At 40.2% G+C, this 26505-nt stretch overlaps 2 protein-coding genes across 2 annotated transcripts in view; both read right to left on the bottom strand.

Annotated features, from left to right (window-relative positions):
* Positions 1–8931, bottom strand: part of slc2a9l2 (solute carrier family 2 member 9, like 2) — a 133142-nt gene extending 124211 nt beyond the window's left edge. The window contains exon 1 of the mRNA XM_042495739.2: positions 8890–8931. The gene's annotated coding sequence lies outside the window, so the exon portion shown is untranslated. The remainder of the gene's footprint in view (positions 1–8889) is intronic.
* Positions 8932–9749: 818 nt separating this feature from the next.
* wdr1 (WD repeat domain 1) lies at positions 9750–25679 on the bottom strand. Its single transcript, XM_042502374.2, has 15 exons — positions 25451–25679; positions 23752–23873; positions 20701–20791; positions 20449–20596; positions 19432–19612; positions 17641–17718; positions 16859–16939; positions 16288–16521; positions 15663–15750; positions 14672–14828; positions 13241–13328; positions 12975–13085; positions 12589–12762; positions 12300–12444; positions 9750–10664 (listed from the first exon to the last, which is right to left on the bottom strand). Exons 1-15 carry the CDS (start codon positions 25464–25466, stop codon positions 10558–10560), a joined length of 1821 nt encoding a protein of 606 aa, XP_042358308.2. The 5' UTR covers positions 25467–25679; the 3' UTR covers positions 9750–10557.
* Between the last annotated feature and the right edge of the window lie 826 nt (positions 25680–26505).

The raw sequence follows: 26505 nt of genomic DNA, 5'->3' as shown, positions 1-26505 counted from the left end.
GAACTGTCTAAACTAAATTAAGTTATGTAAATCTTGCATTAACATGGTTGCATGATCAAGCGATGTGTTTATAGGCCTGTAGGAGGAAAATGATTTCATGTTACTCCTCATTGGTTTCCTCCCTAATCCTTAACATTTTTTATGGAATAACCCTTATTTTTGACTGTGGAATGCTTTACATGCTTTGATTTTAAAAACTTTACCTCCAATCTTAGAGTATGTTAATTCTACAATTCTACAATTTCATTTAGCAGACGCTTTTATCCAAAGCCACGTACAACACAAGCAAGAATTTAGACTTAAGGAAAAAAACCCTTAGTAAGTGCAAAAAGTGCTTCAGGTGTGATTGGTCACAGGTATTGCCGTCTAGTGGCAAGTGCACAGCCCCCTTTTTTTTTTTTAAACCAAAGTAATAACCAGTAGCGATCTCAGCATCTGAGATTCAACAATCTCAGTATCGCTACTTACGATGACAGTCAACATACAACGTCACACAACTTTGTCAGTGCTAGATAATCATTAGGTGCTGGGTTTTGGACCATCTGACTTAATCTACCCCAAAGGGCGAAGGAGAAGAGTCAGGTTAAGTGCCTAGGTGTTCTCGGAACAATTGAGTTTTCAATTGTCTCTTAAAAAGTAGAAAGGGACTCAGCAGAATGCACAGAGTTTGGAAGTTTGTTCCACCATTTGGGAACAACAGAAGAGAAGAGTCTAGCAAGAGATTTAGAGCCGTGCTGGGCTGGAAGCACCAGGCGTCTTTCGCATGCAGAGCGTAGTGGGCGAGAAGGAGAGTAGACCTGGATCAGGGATTCCAGGTAGGCTGGAGCAGTTCTTGTGATTGTTTTGTAAGCCAAGAGAAGTGCTTTGAATTTGATTCTGGCTGCCACTGGAAGCCAGTGAAGAGAAATTAGCAGCGGGGTGACGTGCTCTTTTGGGCTGGTTGAAGACCAGACGTGCTGCTGCATTCTGGATCATCTGAAGAGGTTTGAATGAGCATGCAGGGAGGCCTGCCAGAAGAGAGTTGCAGTAGTCAATGCATGAGATCACAAGAGCCTGAACCAGAAGCTGTGTGGCCTGTTGGGTCAGGAAGGGTCTGATCTTCCTGATGTTGTAGAGGGCATAACGACAAGACTGAGAAACTGAGGCTACATGAACCTTAAAGGTCAGCTGGTCATCAATCATGACACCCAGGTTTCTGGCTGAGTTTGTGGGCACAAGTAGGCTCGAGTCAAGTTGGACACTGATCCGAGGCTGAACGGATGGACAAGCTGGAAAGACCATGAATTCGGTTTTAGACAGATTTAGCTGAAGGTGGCGTTCCTTCATCCATGTGGAGATATCAGCTAGACACGCTGATATCCGAGCTGAGACCGTTCTGTCATCAGGTGGAAAGGAGAGGAAGAGCTGAGTGTCATCAGCATAACAGTGGTAGGAGAAACCATGGGAGCGGATCACTGCACTGAGTGAGGTGGTGTACAGAGAGAAGAGTAGGGGACCAAGCACCGACCCCTGAGGAACCCCTGTCGATAGGTCATGTGACCTAGACACCTCTCCTCGCCATGACACTCTGAAGGATCTGCCTGTGAGGTAGGACTTGAACCACCATAGGACAGAACCTGAGATGCTGAGCTCAGAGAGTGTGGAGAGGAGGATTTGATGGTTCACCGTGTCAAAGGCAGCAGACAGGTCCAGCAGCAGTAGGACAGAGGATTGACCAGCAGCTCGAGCCAGTCTCAGTGACTCAGTGACTGACAGGAGTGCAGTCTCAGTGGAGTGGTCACACCTGAAGCCAGACTGAAAGGAGTCAAGTAGGTTGTTGTTCCGCAAGTGTTCAGAGACCTGGTTAAATACTGCGTGCTCCAGTATTTTCGACAGAAATGGTAGAAGTGAGACTGGCCTGTAGTTTTCAACCTGGGCGGGGTTGAGATTAGGCTTTTTGAGCAGTGGGGTGACATGGGCTTGCTTAAAAGTAGCAGGAAAAGTGCCAGTTTTTAGGGAGGAATTGACAATGTGTGTGACTGCAGGTTTGATAGTGGGCAGGATGGTCTGCAGGATGCGGGTGGGTATTGGATCGAGAGGACATGTTGTAGGTTTTGAGCTCAGAAGAAGTCTGGAGACCTCATCCTCGGTCAGAGGAGCAAAAGAGCAGAGTGGGGGCTTCCGGTTCCGCTACCCACGAGATGGCAGCTTAGACAGCGAGCTCCTCCGAAAGAATAATAAAGCGTCCTGCTAGATAGAGACTAAACGTCTGAAGTGTTACAAACAGTTAGATAGCAGGATCGCAATGGAAACGAGAGACAAAAGCAAGAAAAACACGATGGATTTAATGGAAAACGAAGAAGAATCGCGGCCTGCAGAGGCAAAGATGGCGGACATCAGAGAAGTACTGACAAACAAAAAGTGAACATGGAGCGGATTTTACAAGAAATTCAGGATTTCCGAAAGGAGAACAACCTCCAGCTGGACTGTATAAAAGACGAGACTAATAAAACAAACCAGAGGATTGAAGAAGCAGAGGATCGTATTGAAGACGCTGAAACCAGGCTGCAAACAATGGAGCATGTGATGAGGAGCATGCTTAAAGTCCAACAACAACAAGAGGAGAAACTCATCGACCAAGAAGGAAGAGCAAGGAGGGAAAATATCAGGTTATATAATGTGCCAGAAAACGAGGAGGAAATTCAATGATAACTTTTATTGAAACACTCTTTAGAGATAAACTGGGTATCCCCCCCGACACCGAGTTGCACATTGAGAGAGCCAACAGGGCATTAGCCCCGAAACCTGCAGCTGCAGGGAAGCCCCGGTCGATCAGAATTAAATTTCTCTGATATAAAACAAAGGAAGAGGTTTTGCGAAGAGCCTGGGAAAAGAAGGAAATCTTCCTCAACAACCAAAGAATTTACTTTGATCACGACTATCCCTCCGCCGTCCTGAACAAGCGAAAGGAATATAACGAGGTGAAACGTGTGTTAAAGGAGAAGAGGATTCGCTTCCAGACCCCCTATCCAGCCAGGCTACGGGTCTTCTATGAGGAAGGTACACGTTTGTATCACACGATCCGCGAGGCCACGAGAGATATGGAGGACAGAGGTCTCCTGGTTAAAGCTGTCCCACCACCAGAGGACCCGCTGGAGAAAATGACCCGACATATGTGGCACATAGCAGGAGATGGACGAACGAGGTGCAGCAGATCATCTCGGGGAGCCGACATCAGAGAAAAGCTTCAGGTTTTCAGACGACAGTCACCTGTTTGAATTAACGATGGAAATAGCTGATAAAACCCGGACATGAGGTAACACACACTCCACTTCAGTAAAACCCCTCACCATCAAACAAGAGAAACTGACTGTATTATGAAGGCTAATTATAGTACATAAAAGACTATTGAATTTTATTAAGCCTCTTCCCCAAGAATACCAAAGTTGACGGTTTTTCTTTATCTGTGTTTCTTCTTTATTTCTCTCTCTTTTCCTTCTGAAATAAGAATAATTGGAGGTTAAAAACATACAACACTTAGCAGGATGGACATTTCATGGACTTAGCTGTTGTGGAGGGCCCTTCTACAGGAGTTTAAGGAGGCTTTCCCTCCAGAGGTTTTCTCTGGTCAGTTAAGAGGTCAATTCATAAAAACCTCACTCTTGGAAGCTACATTATGGCGTTTCATTGGTTCTTTTGAAGTTGTTAACTGTTCTAGTTTAGTTTTGTGTTATACCAGAGATTAGCTCTGTGGCAGATATTCTGTGGCAGCTGGAGGTTACTTAAAGGAAAATGACAAATGAAAAACTGAGGATTGTTTCCTTCAATGTAAATGGCATACTGAATCCGGTTAAACGAAGTAAAATACTCTCAAAAATGAAGAAAGAAAAAGCACACGTAGTCTTTCTCCAAGAAACTCACTTAAATGATATTGAGCATGAAAAATTAAGTAAAATGGGCTTTTCAAAGATACTCTTTTCATCATTCAAATCTAAACATAAGAGAGGTGTTGCCATTTTGTTCTCAAATAAAATAACTTTTGAATCAACTTTTACTCTGAAAGATAAGGAAGGTAGGTTTATTCTAGCTACAGGAACATTAGAAGGAATAGAAATTACCCTGCTGAATATATATGCCCCTCCTGGATGCGATTTCTCTTTTTTTAAGAAGATTTTCGATATAATTGTGAGTTATACTAAAGGTCCTAATATGTGGAGGAGATTTGAACCTACATCTGCAACCAAATTTAGATGTCTCAAATCTAGTACGCACATCTAAAGGAATAAGTAAAAAATTTTAAAAATTGATGAGCAACATAGGCCTGATAGATATATGGCGAGAAATGTTCCCTAACACAAGACAATATACACACTACTCCAATAACCACTCTATTTATACTAGCATTGATTATTTCATAATTTTTAGTAAAGACAGGTCAAGGATTTTGGACTCAGACATAGGCACAATAGACCTCAGCGATCATGCCCCAATTTATATTACTCTCGATCCGGAAAATTGCTGGAGAAATACACAGTGGAGGTTAAACTCTAGTCTTCTCAATGACTCATCCTTTAAAAAAAAAAAGACTGACGAAATTCAGATGTACATTAAAGAAAATAATAATGAAGAAACTTCACCAGCTATGATATGGGATGCAGCAAAAGCTGTCTTACGGGGTAAAATCATAGCTGTGACTTCACTCAAAAAAAAGATGCGCCAAAAAAAATTACTTGAATTGGAAAACCAGCTGAAGCAAATGGAGAATTTACACGCACAAAATCAAGATCCAGGTACATTTCAACAAATTAAAAAAATTTGAAATGAGATAATTTAATATATACACAGGAAATTGAGAAAAAAATGTTATTTACCAGACAAAAATACTACAAAAGCGGTTCTAAATTTACATTTTTTTTACAAAACTTGTAAACGTTACAGTTATCAAAACAGAAAGGAGGCTGGGGTCTGCCCCTCATTGAGAAATTATTACATTTCAGCACAGATAAGGGCGATGCTGGTGTAATCCATCCTACAAAGCTCAATGGAAAGACATTGAATGTAATATAATACCCGATTGCCACTTACAGGCTATACTCCCAGATAAAAAATTGCAACAATACATAGATAAATTGGAGAACCCTTGGGTAAAAGTCTGGAGATCACTAATCAGAGAACATAAGCTAGAAGATACTGTTAAAATTTTAAGCTGGTGTGCCTATGATTCAGATTTTGCACCTAATAAATTAGACGATAGATTTAAACTATGGATTAAAAAGGGTATTACAGTGATGAGCAGTCTTACACAGAATAATGACATCTTAGATTTCCAAACTCTAAAAGACACATTTTCACTAGAAAAGCAGGATTTTTACAGATATCTTCAATTAAGGCATTATTACAATTAAAAAATTGCAAACAAGGACGCTAGGAAAGCCAGTAGATCACTTGCCCAACTGTTTATTGATGCCTATAAATCAAATACTAAAAGAGGGATAATCTCTCAAGTGTATAAAAATCTTCAAAACCTAGAAAAATACTCGACGAAATACATGCGAAACAAATGGGAAAGGGAAGGAGGCCTGATAATAACAGTTGATGAATGGGAGAGCATTTGTACATTTCAGTGGAAAAGCACAAAATCTCACACGTGGAAGGAATTCTGCTGGAAAAATATTATTCGCTACTTTATCACTCCCATGGTGAAGGCTAATTTCTGTAATGGCAGTCCTCAGTGCTGGCGAAGCTGTGGTTGTCAATCCGCAAATCACTACCATGTTTTCTGCGGATGTGCAAACATACAGAATTATTGGAAAGATATACATAGAGCAATACAGTCTATTCTTCAGACACGTATACCACTAGATTTCAAAACCATGTACTTAGGATATATCCCACCTGAACTTGCAGGTATTGATAGATATCTAGTGGGTATATTGTTAGCAGCGGGGAAAAAGTTTTTAACTAAATGTTGGTTGATGCGGACTGGGCCCACAATAAACAATTGGATTGATCTGACAATAGATATATACATTATGGAAAAGGTTACTTTTTTTCTCAGCCTTAAGATGGATCAATTTATTAAACACTGGGAAAGATGGGTACAATTTGTTAAACCTATGAGACCTGATTTTATCAAAATAATGAATTGAAGGAACATCCATTCATCATGAGTTCATTCACCAAGATATTACTTCTCATCTGTTAACAATTTTACTAAAAGCTAACTAACTGCTACAGGGTTGTTTTTTTTTGTTTGTATCTTCTCTCTCTGGATGCAAATAGTTCATTATGTGTTTTCATTTAAATTCTAACCTACAAACAAAAGGAAAAGAAATGGTTGACGGACCAATCATAATGGACACTGGACTGAGAGACTTTGGTTGTAGTGAAAGAGGATTCATTCATAGATACTGTGCTCTTGATCCTGTACAGACTGTCTCTCTGTTGGAAATGACAGGTCCTTCTGATTTGCTGAATGATCTGATTCAATGTACATTTCCTAATAAAAAGATAAATTACAAAAAAAAAAAAAAAGAGCCGAGTGAAGCGGCAGTAGTGGGTTTGAGCTGACTGGGCCGGTCAGGCTCAGAGAACTGGTTGCTGATTGCAGCCACCTTTTCAGTGAAAAAGGAGGAAAACATGTCTGGAGTCAGTGTAGTGGAAGGCTGAGCAGCTGGAAGAGAAAGCAAGGAGTTAAACACCATAAACAGTTTTCTGGAGTCAGTAGCAGCACAGATCTTGTTCTGATAGAAGGCTTTCTTAGCGGACTGCAAGGAAGAGGTAAAGGAAGCAAGTTTCTGTTTGTATGAGGACAAATCAGTGGGTTCTTGGGATTTACGCCACTTTCTTTCTGCTGCCCTGAGTCCAGTTCTTTGTTCTCTCAGGACTTCAGAGAGCCATGGACTTGGTTGTTTTTTCTTGGCTGGTTTGGACACCAGGGGGCAGAGAGGAACAGAGTGTTTCTGTAGCCTCATTAACAGAAAGTGAGGAGAAGTGTGAGTGGTCAGGCATGGCAGAGCTCACCTCATCAGACAGCTGTGCTGCTGTGAGGGATTTATGGTTTCTGCGGAGGGAAATTTTCTGAGTGGATGTCTGCAATTGCGGAAAGGTAGCTGCAAATTTTACCAAGAAATGGTCTGACAGGTGTAGTGGGGTAACTGTCACATCTGCTATGGAGCAGTTACGAGTCAGCACCAAGTCAAGGACTTTACCAGCTTTGTGGGTGGGAGGAGAAGGAGCTAGTACAAGTGCAAAGGAGGAGAGGAGTGCCAGAAAGTTGTTTGCCAGAGTACTGTCAACGTGAATGTTCATGTCTCCCATGACAATCAGTGGTGTGCCATCATCAGGGATGTCAGAGAGTAACATGTCCATTTCAGAGACAAAGCCATCCAGATTACCCCCTGGTGGGCGGTACACAACCAGAATATATGCTTTGATGGGAGCAGTGACATTTAGAGCATGATATTCAAATGTTGTATTGCTGCTCAACGGGTCCAGTGTGGAAAAAAACCGGTTGTCAGGAATGAGCATGCCAGCACCGCTTCCTCGTCCAGTGGAGCGAGGGGTGTGGCTTAGTGTAGCGGACTCAGAGAGTGCAGCTGGTGTAGCTGAGTTTTCTGGGCGGATCCATGTCTCAGTCAGGGCTAGGACCTGAATGTCTGAGAGTTTCACCAGTGAACTGATGTATTCTGTCTTGTTAACTGCGGACTGACAGTTCCAAAGACCAAAGGTAAGTGAGTGTGGGCTGGGACCACTTTCTGGGAGAGCGGACAGGTTTTGCGGATTGCGTGTACGGCAGACTGTGCGTCTTTTCTGGATGCCGATAATGACCGGGATGCGTGAGAGACACATTGTGCGTTAGACTGAAAACAGACTGAAAACAGACAGGCGGCAGCAGTAGTCTGTGTCCTTGCTCGGTGGACTCGCGCAGGTAGACTCGCAGGTCTTTACCCTGTGTGGGCTGACGCTCAAGCGCAGTCTGTGCCTTTTTAGGTACCTGAACACAGTCACAGCTGTTTCCGCCCAGCTGAACCGCCCCTATCTGGTTTCACTTGAGCAATCAATAGATGGTGTGACCCGCGTCAGCTGACCTCACCTATTGTTGTAGAGAGAAACTGAAAGCCAGTGCTAAGTACTTACAAAAAGGGTCAGAGCAGACTATACCTGCTGAGGAGACTCAGGTCCTCAGGAGTGACTTTGACTCTGTAGTGGCATCAGTCATTTACTATGGAGTGGTCTGCTGGAGCAGCAGCATCACGACTGCTGAGAGGAAGAGACTTGACAAACTTATCAAGAAGGCCAGCTCTGTCCTGGGGTGCCCCTTAGACTCAGTGCAGGTGGTGGGAGAAAGGAGGATGATGGCTAAGCTGTCATCCATGCTGGAGAATGACTCCCACCCCATGCATGACACCCTGACTGCACTGGAAAGCTCCTTCAGTGACAGGCTGCTTCACCCCAAGTGTGTGAAGGAGCGTTACCGCAGGTCCTTCCTCCCTGCTGCAGTCAGACTGTACAACCAGCACTGCTCCCAGTAGACCACACACAACAATAACTGACTCCACTTGTACAGCTTAATACCACAAGTGCAATTTCACTTTCACCCATGCAACTGTAAACATTCTTTATTTAACTGTTGAGTTTCTCGGCGTGGTAAATACTGTATATATTATTTGTTTATGTCGTCCTCTGTGCTTTATTTCCTTTATCTTTATCCTGCACATTCCTTGTTTTTGTACTTATTCATTAATATAGTTTATTTTGCACAGTTATCTTTCTATTTTGCTATCCCTTTGCTGCTGCAATGTTGGAAATTTCCCCACTGTGGGACTAATAAAGGATTATCTTATCTTATCTTATCTTATCTTAACGACCCCCCAGCACAAAAACAAACCCAAGCAGATTTCACTTTACCTAAGCTGGCTCAATCCTTCTTCTGTCCAAGATTCAGTGCTTGTTTACTGAAGTCTCAGATTTTACTCTTATAAGCTAGGCTTGTAGTGAAATACCGCCCCTGTCTGGTTTCACTTGGGCAATCAATAGAGGGTGTGACCTGCGTCAGCTGACCTCACCTATTGTTGTAGAGAGAAACTGAAAGTCAGTGCCAAGCACTTAACGACCCCCCAGCACAAAAACAAACCCAAGCAAGATTTCACCTTACCTAAGCTGGCTCAATCCTTCTTCTGTCTAAGATTCAGTGCTTGTTTTTAGTTTTTGTTAAAAAGGCAACATATGCAGCAGAACTTGAGCCAAATCAGTATTTAAACACGAAAAGACTTTCACTTTTCTTTGCCCACAACTGGCTTTTTTTACTTTTACACAAAAAACCCACTTAAACATATCAGTTGGAATAATCCTTAATAATAATGCATCAGCTATTTAAAACCTGTCAGACAACAGAAACACCTGAGTCTTTATTGCCTAGTTATGTAACTACATTTACAGTATTTGGCACTAGAATACTACCATAAATTCTATATCAATAATAGGGTATTGCATAATTCCGAGTTCAAAGACATGAGCCTTTGGCTTGTGTTATAACTGGACTAATTATTAATTTGGGACCAAGGCCAACTTATTCCAGTCACAGGAAAATCTTGTGCAGAGGCTTTCTCACCTGCTGCTCTCATTCTTTGCACCTCACCACAGGGCCCCCTACTGGTATTAGCAGTGTACATTTGAATGCATGAAATCATGATGAAGATTCCCATTACAAAATCTGCACAATAGTGTTTGACAAGTACAAAAGAGTGCAAATCTGTATGAAAGGGAACTGCATAAAAAGTGTTTTTTATTGTTATTATTATTGAATCACTTCCACATTGGAAGCAAATGCATAAAGACATGGGCAATAAAAGTAAGTGCGACAAGCATAGTGGGTCCAAACAAACACAGCAACAACACGGGACCTTCAACTGAACAGACAGCATCTTGATTGTATACATACTTTGTTCTTTCAGTTCCTATTATTGCTCCCCAGTCCAACAGGAAGAGTTATGAAACATAAAAAGTATGAAAACCTATGACAAAGCAAAAAATACCCAGACCCTTAAAACCTTGAAAATAAACTGCAGTTAGAATCAGTTACGTCTCATTTAAGGAATGTAACCAAAAGGTTTCATTTCTTTCAAACATGATTTTGTTGATTTTAAAAAAAGGAAGAAAAGAAACTTTAGTTTATCCGTTACGTTGGGAAACACCGAGCCAAACCACATACAAGGCTATCAGTTTCAACTGAGTGAAAGCTATTACCTATGGAATGTTGAGCTTACAAATATTACTGTGGGTCCATAAAGCTCGCAGGGATGTAAAAGCACTCATGGTTACATCGCATATTTCAACAATTTGTCTCTGTGTAAACTGAGGTTATTCGCATCAGAGAGACGTATCTTGAATAATTTTTATGGGAGCTCTCCCTGGTTATAACCATTTACAATTCAGATGTTTACAGACAGCATAGTATACCGTATAGATAGTGAAAATACAGTAAATTTGAAAAAAAGAAGACAAAAAGAAAAGAAAAAGATTGAAATCTACAGTAGTCCTTGTCCCTGGAGATGTGGATGTTTGTCTCTTTGCAGCTCAGAATTGAATAGTCCACTGCTTGACGCAGGCATCATGGGAGGTGGTGACAAGAGTGTGCTCATCAACCCAGGCCAGGCCGCTAACATGGTGCAACCGGTGAGTGTCTGCAGACATCAAAGCATCAAACAACCTTGTTTAAAAAATGTCTTAACGCAGAAGTTAAAATGCAAATATTTGCAGCAAACTTCAATTTGTTTAATAATCAATACATACTGAGCCAAGGCTGTAACCACCGAGTCAACACTAGGGGGGACCATGTCTACCAGGGTGTCTGGGGGTAATTAACTATATGTGCCTGAGCTAGGATTGATGACATTAGTGATGGTTTATTGATTGATTAACACTCCCAAATCGGCCAAATTCCACTAAATGAAATTACTCCTGATACTTTTTAAGCAAAATATTACTTATTTGCATAAAACTGCAGTTCCAGTGCAAAAAAAAAATATTTTGATATTCACATTACATGTTCATAAATGTCCCAACTGAAGGAAGTTTTATTGCTGGTACAGTGTTACAATAATACGTTTCCCCTCAACTGATGGTAACACTAACAGATGCAAAGCTAGCAAGTGGAATATGCTCAGTAAGTATGGACTGTTCATTAGCTAGTAGACATGCTAGCTACTGGCAAGAATTTAGCACAGCATTGTGAGAAGATGATCCCTTTTAAAATTAGCATTACATGACACTTTACGAGAGCCATCACAATTGACTGCGATATAGCCTTTTTTTTTAATCAATAAGGAGGGGTGGGATTTTGAGCACATTCGGATATGTCCTTCCTAATATATAATTATAATAACTGACTTGATACTATGCATGGTCACCCATTGATGGTTTTATATTCTGTTAATACCTCTTTCTGAATTACTTTTTGCATAGTTAGTGGTGGAGTCCATCATTCCCATTCTGGCTTCATAAGAAATGATACATGCATGTAATCCTGCATCGCAATTTTTTAATCATAATTTATTGACATCAGCCAAACAAACTAACTGAACATAATCTATGGCTGTTTTAAATTAAAGCCACAAAAAAACAGGACTTTTATTGTTTCACACTCACAGGTAATGCCACTTTTAAATATTGCAGGGAATAATGGAAGAGGGATCAGTCACAGTGAACAGGCAACTGACCGCAAACGTTTAACTCCACCGTGAGGTAACCAGCTTAACTGCACCTTGCTGTCGTGTGGAAAACCACTTTCACTACATGAAACCTAAAACCTAAGCTCAAGCTCACCTTCAACAACTTGTGGAGAATTGCAAGGAAATTGTCCGCAGGTGAAGATAAGAAAATTCCTGCACACTGTCCTATTGCTTGCAATTAAGTTTATGTAAATACATAACGTTTCAGTCCTCAGACCTTCATCAGGTTAAGTGCTGGACTGAGAACTGAATTGTTGTGTATTTAAATAAAATTTATTGAAAGTAATAGGACAGGTGTGCGGGAATTCTCTACTCTTCACAGCATGAAACCTATTTAATTTTGAATGACTTCTTCATCGAACCTACGCAAGTTTGTTTGGCTGCACTGTAAACAAATACACTGGTTGCTTATGTGTTGTATTTATGACAAAGTAGCTCAGAATGTCCTGTTGACTTTGTTTTTGCATGTTTGCATCTCATGCAGGGTGGATTTATACAGCTCAAACAGAGCAACCTCCAAGTACATGATTGTATATCTGAATACAGGCCAGACATATGTGAATCCACATGAAGACTTATATGACCTACCTTGGAGCTTCATCCTTTTGTCCGAATCACTAACTGTCCAGATATACACCATCATGTCCATCCCACCGGTCGCAAAGTGCTCATTGTCAGGTGACCAGGCCAAAGTCACTGGTTTGGCGTGGTGTCCGTAAAACTTATTTTTGACCTGTTGAGAAAATGATTGAGAAATATTCATTAAAAAAAAAAAAGACTAATTTATACAAAACTGCTATAGGCACTGCATACTGAGTAATTTGCAATAATTATATATAAATATAAACAATAATACATAGGTCAGATGAATGTTTACCTTGTAGTCGTCAGCCACAATAAAAGCAGTGGCAACTTTCTTATCATCAATGACAGCCAGATAGGCTCCATCATTAGAGTAGGCCATGTCTGTGATCCCCCCTGACGCCTCGACAGTCTTACCCTCGTCCCTCAGGGTGTTGCCCTGAATGGAGTACAGACGGATTTTCCCATCCTAAGGAGAAAAATGGAATTTAGTCTCAAATCTAATGTCTCCAGAGCGTGACAAAGAATGTGCCGTTTCCTGTGATGGTTACTTTAAGTGGATGATTACTACAGGCATCCCAATGCCGTTTCCCCTTTAAATCAAATCATTTTTTAAAACAAAGCAAAACTGACGAAACTCATGCTTGGCGGGATGATCTGTGTTCTAAGATTTGTACTTACTGCTCCGCCCACTGCAGCAGTGGTGCCCCCAGGGTGGAGAGCTCCAACCTCTGGTTCATAGTCGAGATCATTCAATGTGAAGACTTTCTTCTTATCCTTCAGCAACACAATCTAGAAATTGCCAGAGATAATAATGGTGCCATCAAATAGACACATTTGCAAATAAATATCAGGCCGGTGATGGTACAGCAGAAAAATGTGTGTTTCCAGATGAAACACTGAACTAAGAACTAAGCTAGGCCGTGATGGCAAGAAAAAGGCATTACCTGCCCAATGCACACAGACAGTGTCAGCCCTCCTGCTGCTATGGACACATCTTTAGGCTGGAGATCCATCTTCACCACATCCCCAGCACTGAAAACCACCAGTTGGGGTTATTGATAGTATAACCAATTATTGTGACATAAAATGAACAAAATTCCGAAAGCAAATATTCAGTTTGAGCTACAAGAATACAAAAGACAGATATTAAATAGATATTAGACAGCCATTCTCTATTACTGTTGTACCAAAACAGGGTGCCTACAGGCATAGGACACTGATATTTAACATTTTTTGAAGTGCCCTGACACACCAAGCCGACCTGTCAGTGAGCGTCTGTCAGCCTATTTTTTGTGGTGTGTCCCGTGATGTTGGCCCTCGAAAGCCCTGGTTGGCTTTTTTCTGCCAATTCAGCATGTTGAATTGAAGAAAGTGGAGCCCATCAGTGAATGAAATCACTATGATTGGCAGCTCAACGCAGGAAAAGAGAAACGCCAAGTAAAAGTAGTAGGAAAGTAAACAAACCGCTAAAGTCAAGCGGTAGTGAGATTGAAGCAAACTTGTTATGAAAGGTAAGATTGTTTTTCTTTAGCCATTAAGCTCTCTAGCAGAAACGTTTCCTTGTGGTGTGAGTTACTGTTAACTGGCACATTGTGTTGTTAATGTGATAACTGGCTAACTAGCATCTTGGTAATCTTTCAGTTTCCCTTTTTAAGAGATGATTAAAGACTACGGCTGTCTGTTGGTATGAGGACTTATTTCCTCTCATGCAGGCACACAACATACAGTACATGCTGGTCTGCCACAGGTTGCAGTCTTTGGACACAGACGACATGAGGTGACACAACAGTCGGCTTTTGTTGCTGCTAGTTCTCTGATGTCGGTTTTGGTGTGTCTGGGCTTCTCGATCTTTTCAAGAAAATCTTTAAGCAAATTTAAAACTGATAAGCGGACACCTTTTTCTCATTCAACCACTGCAGGTAAGTATAAAGGTAAGCAGTATGGAGTATGTAGTACTGTGCAGTGATAGGTTTTATGTAGGATTATGGTTATCAGAGTGAGGTAGATTAAACTACATTTTGCCAAACAGTAAGTTCAAGTATAAAGTGAAAAGACAGTATTAGGATCAATGGAAGATTGAAAGATTTTCAAGATGACCAAGATTACTTTCTGAATGCATGTGCGACATTAACAATATTATGGAACTATCTATTTTCTATGTGACAGATCACCAAGCATAGGCACGTCTGCTCATACCCATTACCAGTAGACGCAACAAAATGTAATTAAAAACTTTAGCAGCTTTCTTCCAGATGACCGCTCTGCTCAAACTGACTTCCATTACCGTTACCAGACAAAATGCAGAACATAACTACAATCCCCACTGAGTTTATCTCATAGTTGTCGTCTGCACAGCAACATGCAATGACCCCTACCTGTACTCCGACTTCTTGAGGTTGGTGAAGCGCAGTGTATCATCCATGCTGCACGTCACCAGCTCATCGGCTTCGTCTATCACCATCTTGCTCACCTGGTTGCTGTGACCCTTCCCCGTGAAGCAGTCGTTCTCCCCAGATTCTGCATTCCAGACATGTGAGGCATTTGTTAAGGGAAAAAACAGCTGTAGACATGGAAGTTATCATTACAGAAAAAGAGGTGATCACAACCCTACACACACGCGCACGCTTACGTAAGTCTGTACCAACCAGTAATATTACGACATCCTCCCCAGACAATTCATTTGAGCTTCGAGACTTTCAGTTTCACAGAAAGTGCTTTAATTGGTACTAAATGACCTGTGATAAGCTGCCAACAACGGTAAACCCTGAGTTTTAGTGCCATCAGACTCTTGAGCTGCTATTCTAGTCTGCTGCAACACTTGTGATGAAAGTATACACTGTAAAATATTTAACTGTACATATTTAGTAAATTACTGGCTACTAGTTATATTACTTTCTCAGTAAGTTACTGTATCATTTTTGCAGTAAATTATGGTGGAATCTCAGCTGTGTAATGTGAACTTACAGTAGTAATGCCTGCATATTGATGTGATTTAGCAATATGTGTTACTGTGATATAACATGAAGTTTCTGTAAAATTACGTTAAGTATTTTTAAGTATGCGCCTGTACTGTATTGCAGTGTAAACTGCACACTGTTGATTGATTAATTTGATTTTTTGTAAATGCTATTTTCAAGAATTAGAATTTTGTTGAGCACATTATTAAAAAACTTTCAAATGGGATATTTGTAGTTAACAGGGCTATGCTATTGTTTTACATGCAATATAACGTCAACATATTTTGGAGATTTAAGAACTATTTACATCTAGTATAGCAGCTCTAAATGACCTAAGGTGCTGTAATCTACATACAGTATAAGGACTTTTATAATAATCATTTGCACTATTTAGTTTGTGAAAGGATATTGATGTGTCCGTCATGACTTCCCGAGTAGATGTATGGTTTTCCATCCTTTTTGTGAACTGTCAAACACTGAATAGATTTGCTGTGACCCTGTAGGATGAACAAGAACATGTTTTTAAATATACATATAAGAACAGTTCATATACAATTTTATCCCCTAAACCCATGTTAGACATTTTAACCAGAGATCGGGCAGCACATTCATTCCACTTAAAGCCACATGACTATTTTGGATGCTTCTGTAATAACCTGATATATAGTTACTGGCATTTTCTGTCCTACTGCCTTCTGCGACATATAAAACACATTAATGTATCAAATCTAGTGTTATGGCCAAGTTAGTCCACAACACGCTGACATTTTGAGGGGCTTCATTTTACACCACCCACCCTCTCTTACCCAACTTCTGTATGATTTCCAGATGCCAAATTACATTTCACAAATGACAATGAATGTTACAAAAGTCTAGATATTCATCCTCAACATTAACATGTTTTCAGATGCTCAAAAGTAGCAATTCTATTCAGTCGTTTTCTTACTTTAACAAGGTAACATCAACTTAAACGATTAAAAGGTTTATTCAGCGTCAAAGAAGTCCACTGGTAATATCCAGGAATAGAGTCTGACCTTGATGGTGCGTATGGGTCGGTCAGGGTTGTTCTTGTCCAGGTAGTTAATGTATCCTGACAAGGAGATGCTGAGGAGGTGATCCTTCTGCCACAGGCAGCCCAGCTGCATGTCTGTCACATCAGTGCCCAGGTTGAAGGTGGTGACGGCTGTACCTGTAGCAACATCCCAGAGTTTCACGGTCTTGTCGCCTGAGGCAGAGATCAGCTGGGTGCTGTCAGAGCTCCAGCTGACCTGGAGGGTTTAAAGCAAGAGGGAGGGTTGAAAGGCAAAGACATGATATTTATATGCATGTAAGCCAAGCTGCAAGTTGTGTGTTGTTCAAGTGTCCTTAATCAGCACCAACATGACTGAACGTGGAAAACAACTAAACGTATGATCATATCAAATCAGTAACTTGAGTCAAGCATAATGTCTAATTTGACAGGCACAGAAGCACTTTGTGTCCACTCACGGTAGGCACGCTACATGGCAACCCTGATTATAGCTGGCACTCCTAAAAAAAAAAAACAACAAAAAAAAAAAACATCCAACTAACCAATATTTATTTTTACATAACAAATGTACTTACAGCATAGATTCCTCCATTGTGGGCCTTCTCTCCACCCAGAGAGCACACCATTTCACCATCCTTTCCCCCATAGAGAAAAATCTGTGGAAATGACACACATTACAAAAATGAGGAACATTTCTTTTGTTTACGAAACAATACAGTTTTATAAACATGCAACTTTGGTCGAGACAACCCTTAATATATTTGTACTATGAGAAGGAGTATCTCAGTCCATAAGGACTTGGTTTGGGGAGCCATTTCAAGTCATCATATGAAGCAAGTATGGATTGTGGACTGGCAGCTGGAGAGGTGCCAGCTACCCTCCCAGGCACTACCGAGGTGCCCACGAGCAAGTCACAGAATCCCCAAACTGCTCCAGGGGCACCGTTTATGGCTGACCCTGCACTTCCCCCCTGCAGCATGTGTTTGCTGTGTGTGAAGGAAAGATTTGTGGAAAGATGCATTTCCACTGCCAATTGCCTACAGACTGACAAATAGTTCTGTAATTTATTTTAAATTAAAGTTAGTAATGTAACCCTTTCAAACCTGGATCGTCTTTATTTTCTAATTTCTGCTAATTTTCCAGCCATGTCTCCTTAAATAGTTCATGGCCTTCTCCCAGTGTTTTTGCATTAAATCAAACACAGTTGTTCAGCTTTAAAAGGGTTCATTTAATTGTACTTTAATTTAGGTTTCATTTTATTGAATATTACAGTGATAGTTACTTAGATTATTTTTGGCAAAGGTAATTCTACTTTTCAAAAATGTCATATGGTCACAACTGGTGGTCCAACACTTACCTTGCTATCAGCGCCAGCGGTGACAAAATGGGCTCCATTTGGAGAGAAACGAGCACAGTTGACAAACTGTGTGTGGTCCTATAGAAGTCCACAGAGACAGGAGGGAGAAAAATACAGAAAAATTATCTATTAAGACAGACAGTGCATTTTAATATACAGTTCATATTAGTATTTTTTTGGCACTGTGACATTCTCTTAGACATTCAACCTGTCATGACAGTTAATAAGGCATGACATGTAAATCAAACTGGCAAAGGGAACAAATACATGTATTTGTTCTCCATCATCTTTAGAGAAGACACCACATGTGGATAGAGTAAAAATTTTAACTAATAAATAAATATACCATGTTTTTAGAAACAAAATATTTTATAAATTGGGCTGTGAATGATATATGATCAAATCCCTCTAAAAAAACCCAAAAACTTCAATATAGTCCTAGAAATAAATGTGTAAGTTGTGTATTGTGTATGTTAATGCCACTAAAGTAAAGCTTTTTGGCTCAGTTTATGACAATTTTTTTGAGTCTTTAAAGATATGTGTTGTAAAATCATATACATTTTAGACCAAAAATAAGACACTGGGGTAAAAACTAATAAATGTCACCATGGAAATTCCCAACTTGATCACTTACATTAAGACAATTATTTTTTTGTATTAAAAATGTTCTGAAGTGTTATGTTTAAATATGCAAATGGGACCATATCTACTTAAATATGTGGGGGGTTTTTGTATACATTTCCAGAAAAGAAAAGTGAACTAAAGTAAACACCTCGAAGTGTATTTGGATGTTTTCTTCCCATTAGTTTGAAAGAAGACTTAGCACAAAATCTCAAAACTGACCAATTCACAGCCCTTCCTTATTTTAGACTATCATGGCTGAACAAAGCCTAGGTTTGATAACACAAAAGATCAACTGGGAAATATTATAATGTTACAGAAATGCACGGCAGTGCACATTACAAGAATAGCAACATTCAAGTCCCACTATTGCATACATACAACATAGAGGATGTCATCAGGGTAACTACTAAGAGATAAGAAGATTGCAATCAAACCAGTGTACTGTGTCTATCCAAAAACGCATGGGGCACTGTACTGTACAGCCTTCTACTATCCATGCAAGGAGTTGCTGGATCAGTAAGTTCACATGTAAAATAAGCAATCATGACAACAAATAGGACAGGGGCTCAAGGAGTGCTGCTTGACTGATAGTTTTTCAAAGAAAACAGAAAAATGGAAACTTTTTGGCCATTATTATAAATATCTATTGTATAACGTGACTAATATGCAATTATTATAACTGAGATGAGTGTTACAGAATGTGCTATGACTGCAGAGAGAAAACCAACTGCAGACTGAAATCTAAATAATGTACAAGGATTTTTAAGTAGTGGACAGAATATGGTGCATGTGTCTAGAAGGAAGGCCTGCTTTTTCAGCTTGGCTCTCAGTGTCTCAAAGTATTTATGGGGGAAATGGGTTATGTAATATGGAAACAGACAAACAAGGCAACACTGTCAAAAACCACCAGGGTGTGACATACTTGAGACGGCCAACGGGCATTGAAAAGAAGAAATCTGGCTCAAAGTCACAGAAAAATTCCTTGGTCTACTTCTGCATTTATTGAAGGTCAATATTTAGTTACAATTAAGACTGTAAGTTGACCCAGTTGGTCCAACTAAATCAACTTGGTTTCAATTAATTTGTTTAAAAGAAAATGCCCCTTTCAAAAAGCTGCACAAATGCTTTGAGGGGAAAAAAAGGAACATGTTAATCTCTGAAACTCACACGCATTGTGAAGTTGAACTTGAAGGGAGGCCCCGCAAAGAAGGAGCCAGTGGTGTCATCACTGGCAGTGACAAGGCGAAAAGGACGTGTGTGCCTTATGTCGACGCTATTGATTATTTTGCTGTGACTGGAAAGATCCCCCACTGAAGAGCCAGTGTCCCACAGGAACACTGATGCAAACCTACAGCAAGACACCAAGAGATGACAATGCATAAAACTGTTCCGTGAGGTTAACAGAGGAGCAAAAATAACAAAAAAAACATACACAAGTCTACAAGGATGATATAAAAAAAAAAAGAGTATACACAGAATATTACTTCATGCATACATATGCTATGGTTTTTTTTTTTAAAACTATCAATTGAGGCTTCCTCTGCGTACTTGGTGCGGCAGGTGTGTTGCTCAGTTTCCTCACTGCTCAATAGTGATGCACAGTTCATTCACACACTGCACAAACATTTGTTCATATTTTGTACAAATCCATGACATCAAAAAGAAAATCAATGATTGAAATATAATGCCATCAAACCTTGGAATATTAAACGTAAAAAAACATCAGTAATACTCTCTATACATAAATCAAAGGCCTGCATATAATAATACCTCACATATTTTAAGCCTTTGCCTTCTCTTAATATTGGACATTATTTCTAGTGTTTATACATCTTATTCTGTTAGATTATGGGGTATCATTTACCTCTCACTCTTAGGACTTTTTGCTGTCCCTAAAAACAAGACATTCCTGCAGGTAATTTCATATCATATAAAGTATATCATTTATGGTTCTGATGATGTCACTCATAATTAACAGCCCCGCCTCTTTCATGTGAAAACGTTCAGGGCTGAACAGGAAAACTGAGACCGAGTGAGTTGATCGCCAGCGAGACAGCCAAGAGACATCTTGGGTATGTGGAACTTGCTTGATAGTACAGGCTTCTGGTTGTGCTAGTCTGAGTTTAGTGAGGCTGACACGATTAATTTCTTGAATATGCATGAAAAAAAAACCCTCATACGCACTTCTCTCGTCCATCCCCGACAACAGCAATCCTCTTGCTATCGTCTGACCATGCGATGTCCTTGACCTTGCCTGAAATAGGGTTGTACTCGTACTTGAGAATGTGCTCCTTCTGGGTAGTGTCCCAGATACGAACCTTCCCTGTTATATCTAAAAGGATTCAAAAACAACATTTTTATTACAGTATCAACACTTATGTGGTAGCTATATACACATATTTAGTATTACTGAGTATTTAAAGGTAGGCTGTTTACCCCCAGATGCAATGTAGTATCCACTGGGGCAATACTTGGCAACAGTGACTGTATGGGCATGTTCGGTGTAAATGTCCGCAATAGCCGGGTTCTGCAAAAGACAGTGAATGTGAAACATCAGCAGGTCTGTGAATGACAAATGGCACACTACCAGTTCCCTTATCAATGAAGTCAGAGGAGAATTCAGTTTTATTTTGTAACATGGATCTTATTTTTCAAGGTTTTGGCCATTGTTCCTACTGCTTGTGATCATATTTGACTTATTAGATGAGGAGATTTGCTTTTTAAAGAGACAGAGGATCTATGCTGACACAACCCGATTGTGTCCACAGTAATGCGAGTGGGCCCAAACATCTCCTCGAGGCATCCCGCACATGATCACACACAACATCCCACCACACACAGAAACCACAAATTAAAAAAGTAAAAAAACTAAGGTGGGAGTTCAAACCTGTAGCCCAAATTGTCACTTAGAAATGTTCATTACATTTTGTATCATGACACTGTAATTTCTAACTTAAACACAGTACCTTGAAAAACTTTGCTATGCAATCCCAATTTCAATGCAGCACGGAAAAATTAACAATAAAGTTAGAAACAGTTAAATTTAATTTTTCAAAGATATAACGATTTTCCTTTTCTTGGTTAGTAGCAGAGAACACTCGTGACTCTAGTAAACATAAACAATAAGAGCGAGAAAGTGCAGCTGGTAACGGTGTATCAATATTACGGACTATTTAAACAGTTAAAATTTTCCGAATCTATGTGTTTCAATGAATCAATAATTTTAATATGTCTGTTTTTGTACCGGTTCTTCCAGGGTGTTATTCCATCAACGTAGCTTAAGAAAGCCAAGCTCACCTGAAATTGCCCAGCTTAAACTAGCACCATCTCCCAATTAGGCCTCAAGTCGTTCCACTAACTCAGTCTAGCCTCATCTAATCGAGGCCGACTCTGGACAGGCTGCATAACCTCGCTTTGTGCTCACAGCCTGGTGCACACAAGAAGCCCAGATGAACGGATGCACGAAAAGACAATCAAATGAGTCAGAAAAAGGGAAAAATTAGAGTGCCGTTTTTTTTTCTTCCAGAGGCTGAGTAAACGCTGCTGATGGAGATTTATGAGGAAAATAAAGCGGTATATACATTACAGGGTGTGGAGGACGGCCTGGGGAAAAAAGCTGAAAGACTAAATTCATAAGTCATACAAGCCTACTTATTTTTTAATTTGTATTTGATAATGAACATGAATAGACAGACAGGCTTATAGCTCTGTCTGTGTTATCAGTAGGCTAGATAATAAAATGATTGTGTAGGAGTACTGAGGAGAACTGACACAAACACTGCATTTGCAGTAAAAAAAAATACTTAAAACAGCTAAATTAACTGCAAACCAGTCTACCCAGTCCACTGGGCGTGGCTACAACATGGCCTCCAGTCTAAAGATCTTTAAAACCAGGGTGATATTGAATAGAATAAGGATTCACTGAAATAGGTTGGCCTATATTGAATAATCTACTTGTCTTTTTAAGACAGTAAAAGTGGTGAGACATGATTTTTTGCAATCTTTATTTTTATTACGTTCTTTGTAACCAAATCAAACACATACATCCATGTTTGGTCACATTGTGAGAAAAACTATTGAAATACAGGGCAAAAGTGACGGTGGGCTGTTCTACAGATCTGTCTTTTGGGACTCTTTAACATGCAGCTAATCTAAGTTTGACAGTTATTCTGCCATGGAGTAGACTAAGTTACCATGGTTACTGAGCGGGGACCCACATAAGACACGTTCATGGAACAGATCCCTCACTTAAAGTAGTGAGACTTATCAAATTAAGCCAATCTTTTCCTTAATCCACCTTGATGGGATACCCCTCTGGTATAGTAAGTGAATACCAGATGAATCTTATTTCTGCCGACCTCCACTGTTTGAAGTTCTCACCTCGTTGCTGTACTCAGTGTTCAATACACCCTGACATCACCCATAGGTGGGGTTACAGGTGCAGCAAAGGCTGCACTCCACGTGACTGTGCCATTGTTGTGTGCGCTCTGTGGTTTCAGGAGCAGGGAGAGCTCTTAAATGCAGCGCAGGTGGGAAGTTGAGTCCCTATCAGCTGACAGCAGGTGGTGGAGATACTGTTATAAGATTCTTTTTGAGGATGACTATTTAACTAGTAACAGTTAAATGTAAGGAAGTGAAAAAATGCTTAACCACTTTTTGAAGTCAACCAGTTCAATTATTATTGCAGCCAAACTTTAATTTATTCTTACAACAGCTTGCAAGTGTTGGCAGAGGCAGAGCATAATTTCAAGCGGCGTAACCCGGCCCTGTGCCGGCTAAATTTTGGAGTGCATCCAGTGCATTTTGTGGTGGGTGTTAACTTACTGTTCAAAACATGACTGACAGAATTCAACACATTTATGAGCTTCCTCCATCGCAGAGACAATGGTTAAATGAATTAACATCCTATAGTACACCTGAAAAATTTGTATTTAGTGTGAGGAGGGATCGAAAAAACTATGAGAAAATATTGGGTTCTTTCATGGCTTTATTACCATAATTATATCCACTAAACTAGCAACTCAGTACAAAACTCCCCCACTCCCTTATTATTCTGTCTACCTAATGTTTGTGACATACATGTTATCAACACTTGGGCCCTCATGCCTTACTTGATCGGATTTTATTTCATTTTTTGGTCGTAAACATGGGAAAATTTAATTTATCTAAGTAGTTATTTCTACCAGGGATGTGGGGGTCACTGTGTTCGATTTTTTTTTTTTTTTTTTTGTTATTTGTCTGTCTTTTCTCTTTTGTATTTCTATATGAAAAAAGCCTTCAATAAAAATATTTTTTTTAAAAAAAGAAAGAAAAGAATTCAACACATTTAAAGTAAATAACTGTAACTGGTAAGCGAGTAAAATGTCAGAATAAATAATGGCCAAAGACCACAAGACCCAGATTGGTATAAATGACTAGGATTAAAAAAAAGAAAAGAAACAAGCTAACAACACTTGTTAAATATGGCTTTTAAAAGATGAACGTTACCTCAATGTTCCTGATGATGACACACTTCCCATTGGTGTACAAGAAGTTGTTGTTTTTAGGATCGCCTCCGATCACTTTTGACACGCCCCTCTCCATCTGTGGGAGGCTGGCGAATACATGTTCTAAAAGAGTAGAAATTATGGGAAAGACATGTCATTTAGATAAATACAATTAACACAACTTAAATGAGCACGCCAAAAAAAGTTTTAAACTGAACTGCAGTATACGGAAATGTATGCAGACAGAAGACATAACATTGAAAATCTCGGGCTACATGAGCTGATAGTGCCAAAAATCTTATAACATGTACTGCCTGGACTACCAATTATCTTCTCAGATAAGATGCGTGTGCACAGTTAATCAGCATCACTTAGTTCTTCATTAATCGTTCTTGGTGTTGCACATTGCCTCCCTCCAGACACTGACTGAACAGCCAGGTCAATTGAATATGGAGCTGTCAAAGCAGTGTCCGGGGGAAAAAAGGAAAGAAAAAAAGAGGAAATTCAGTTCTTCATTATGTTGTAATTTGACAGATTACACACACTCAGGCCTGAAATACAGACCCATACACAAACAGGACCTACAGTATGAGACTACTTTGAAGTGGGATTGTGATTGTATTATTTGTGTATAGTGTTTTGAACCTTTATTACAATCCTACACTCTGTTGACTTCAGAGCAATTTGTGAAGACACATTTTAGTTTGTTCCCTTGGTTATTTTGTCAAAAACACAAATGCTGCACCAAGTGGAATTGTGATAAGAGCCATCTAAAAATATTTTCAGTATGTTTTCTTTAAAAAAAAAAAAAAAAAGATCGGGGAATTGTTATAAGTGCACCATAAAAAACTTCAGCATATAAGTAGATAATGATACACCAAATTCATGCAAAAGTGCTTTGAAACAGCCTTCAGGAACCACACAGTGCAACTTCAATCCCTCTGCAAAAGATTGTACATATATGGAGAAAAGTAGAAAAGGCTCTTTTTGCCAAACTGCGTAAGTACACTAAGTGTAGACCAAAAAAAAGACCGTGTCAACCCTGCAATTCTATAGTGACTTAAAGGGTGAAAATAAAGTATTCCCCATTTTTCCATGGACCCCGTGGGAACCTCCTCAAGGACCCCTGGTTGACAACTAACAAGAAAGCTGTAACGAGATTGCTGCATTTATTGGGCTTCCGCATTGGCTCTAAAATCAGATCTCTTATCAAGACTATATCTGCAAAAGCTCGACATAAAAAAAAAAAAGACGGATATGCTCTTTAATTCAGCGGCCACAAACCCAGTTTCAGTGAGCTACTTCCCCAGCAGAGGCTCCTGACAGTCAGCCAGCCTCTGTCTGGACATGTCATAACAATGCGATGTAGGCACAACTATTTCCTCTCACTGACGTTAGCTCAGCTGGCTAACGCTAAACTAACCGTCCGTTATGAGCTGCATTGTGAACCAGAGCACATCCACAACAACCCCGTGCTCATCAAACATGCGTGTATACTATATGTGAATGAACCGCTGCCAATGTTGGGTTTTTGTCTCTCGTATGCGAGAGGAATAGTCAAAATCATGCAGCTATGGGCGAGGCTAGCTAGCTGCAAGCTACCTGGCTGACTAGCTCAATCTGCTGAATAGTGTCGCCCAAAATAAAATTTCCATTGCATTTTTTTCTTTGCCAAAGCAATTAATAATAAACAGACTTACTCGGATGCCACGACATTTTCCCTGCTGGTCACTTGCTTGACGTTACTCCTCACAAATGAATGAAACAGTGAAGCTCCTCCGGCTGTGCACTCCCTGATCACACAAACACGGAAGCTAATGCAGCTCTCGCTCTGCCTGGCTTTGCCCATATATAGTAAACTCAGATACTACGCTGCGGCTGTCAGCCACTAGACGTGCACGGCAACATATGGGAGTCGTTATCCCTAAATACGGTCTTTCAGGCCACAGGGCCTTGCCTTGGGTTAATAGTGTGTGCTTTTCATAGGCTGTGCTATCATTACATTCAGGTTACACAGCTCAGCATCCTGTTTTACTATGAAAGATAAATCTAATACCGCACTCCCACAGCAATTTGCACAAACAAAGCACGGGTAAACCCGCTAAATGGCTTTATTCCCACTGCCACTGAATTTACAGCTGGAGAGCGAGTCGGCCTTTCTGTCAGCTCGCGTGTGTGTTTGCGTGCGCGCGCGCGCGCGGCGTCACAGACAGGTAGGAGAACAGGTAAACTGCAGACAGCGGCGGAAGCAGAGGTCTTTGAGAACTTTTCAGTGGGTTCTTGTCGTTATTTATCTCTGTCTTATTAAGTCCCTCTTTCAAACTCGGTGCAGATGTGTTTGGATCAGTGTTTTATTATTATTAATTAGTGACGGCGCATCATTGCACCTCGGTTCAAGGGCTGAAATTGTCAGGTTTACCCGGATGTTGCGTTCTCGCCAATGCCGATCGCAGCCGGACTCAATCAAAACCCGCGTCTATTGCAGACTCATTTGAACCGGGTGAGATTACCGGTTGTACGCATTCCCATTGCATTAAAAAGTCAGACGTTTGCGTTTTTGTTTTTTGTTTTTTTGGGGTTTTTTTTTGTGCAGTGGGGATGAGGCTAGATGCACGAAAGACACGGAAGTATGATAAATTATAGGAGCTCATTGGAAGAAAAAAAACTACCGTGTTTTTTCCTGAATTAATGAGATTGTTATCCCAGAATTCTTTGAAAAGTTTTCATGGGGAAAAATCTGCTGTGTTGTTTTCCT

The sequence above is a fragment of the Plectropomus leopardus genome, chromosome 2 (genome assembly GCF_026936395.1).
Source record: "Plectropomus leopardus strain MGB_pleo_1.0 chromosome 2, ASM2693639v1, whole genome shotgun sequence".
Taxonomy (NCBI): domain Eukaryota; kingdom Metazoa; phylum Chordata; class Actinopteri; order Perciformes; family Serranidae; genus Plectropomus; species Plectropomus leopardus.
This window is presented reverse-complemented; position numbering and strand designations above follow the sequence as displayed.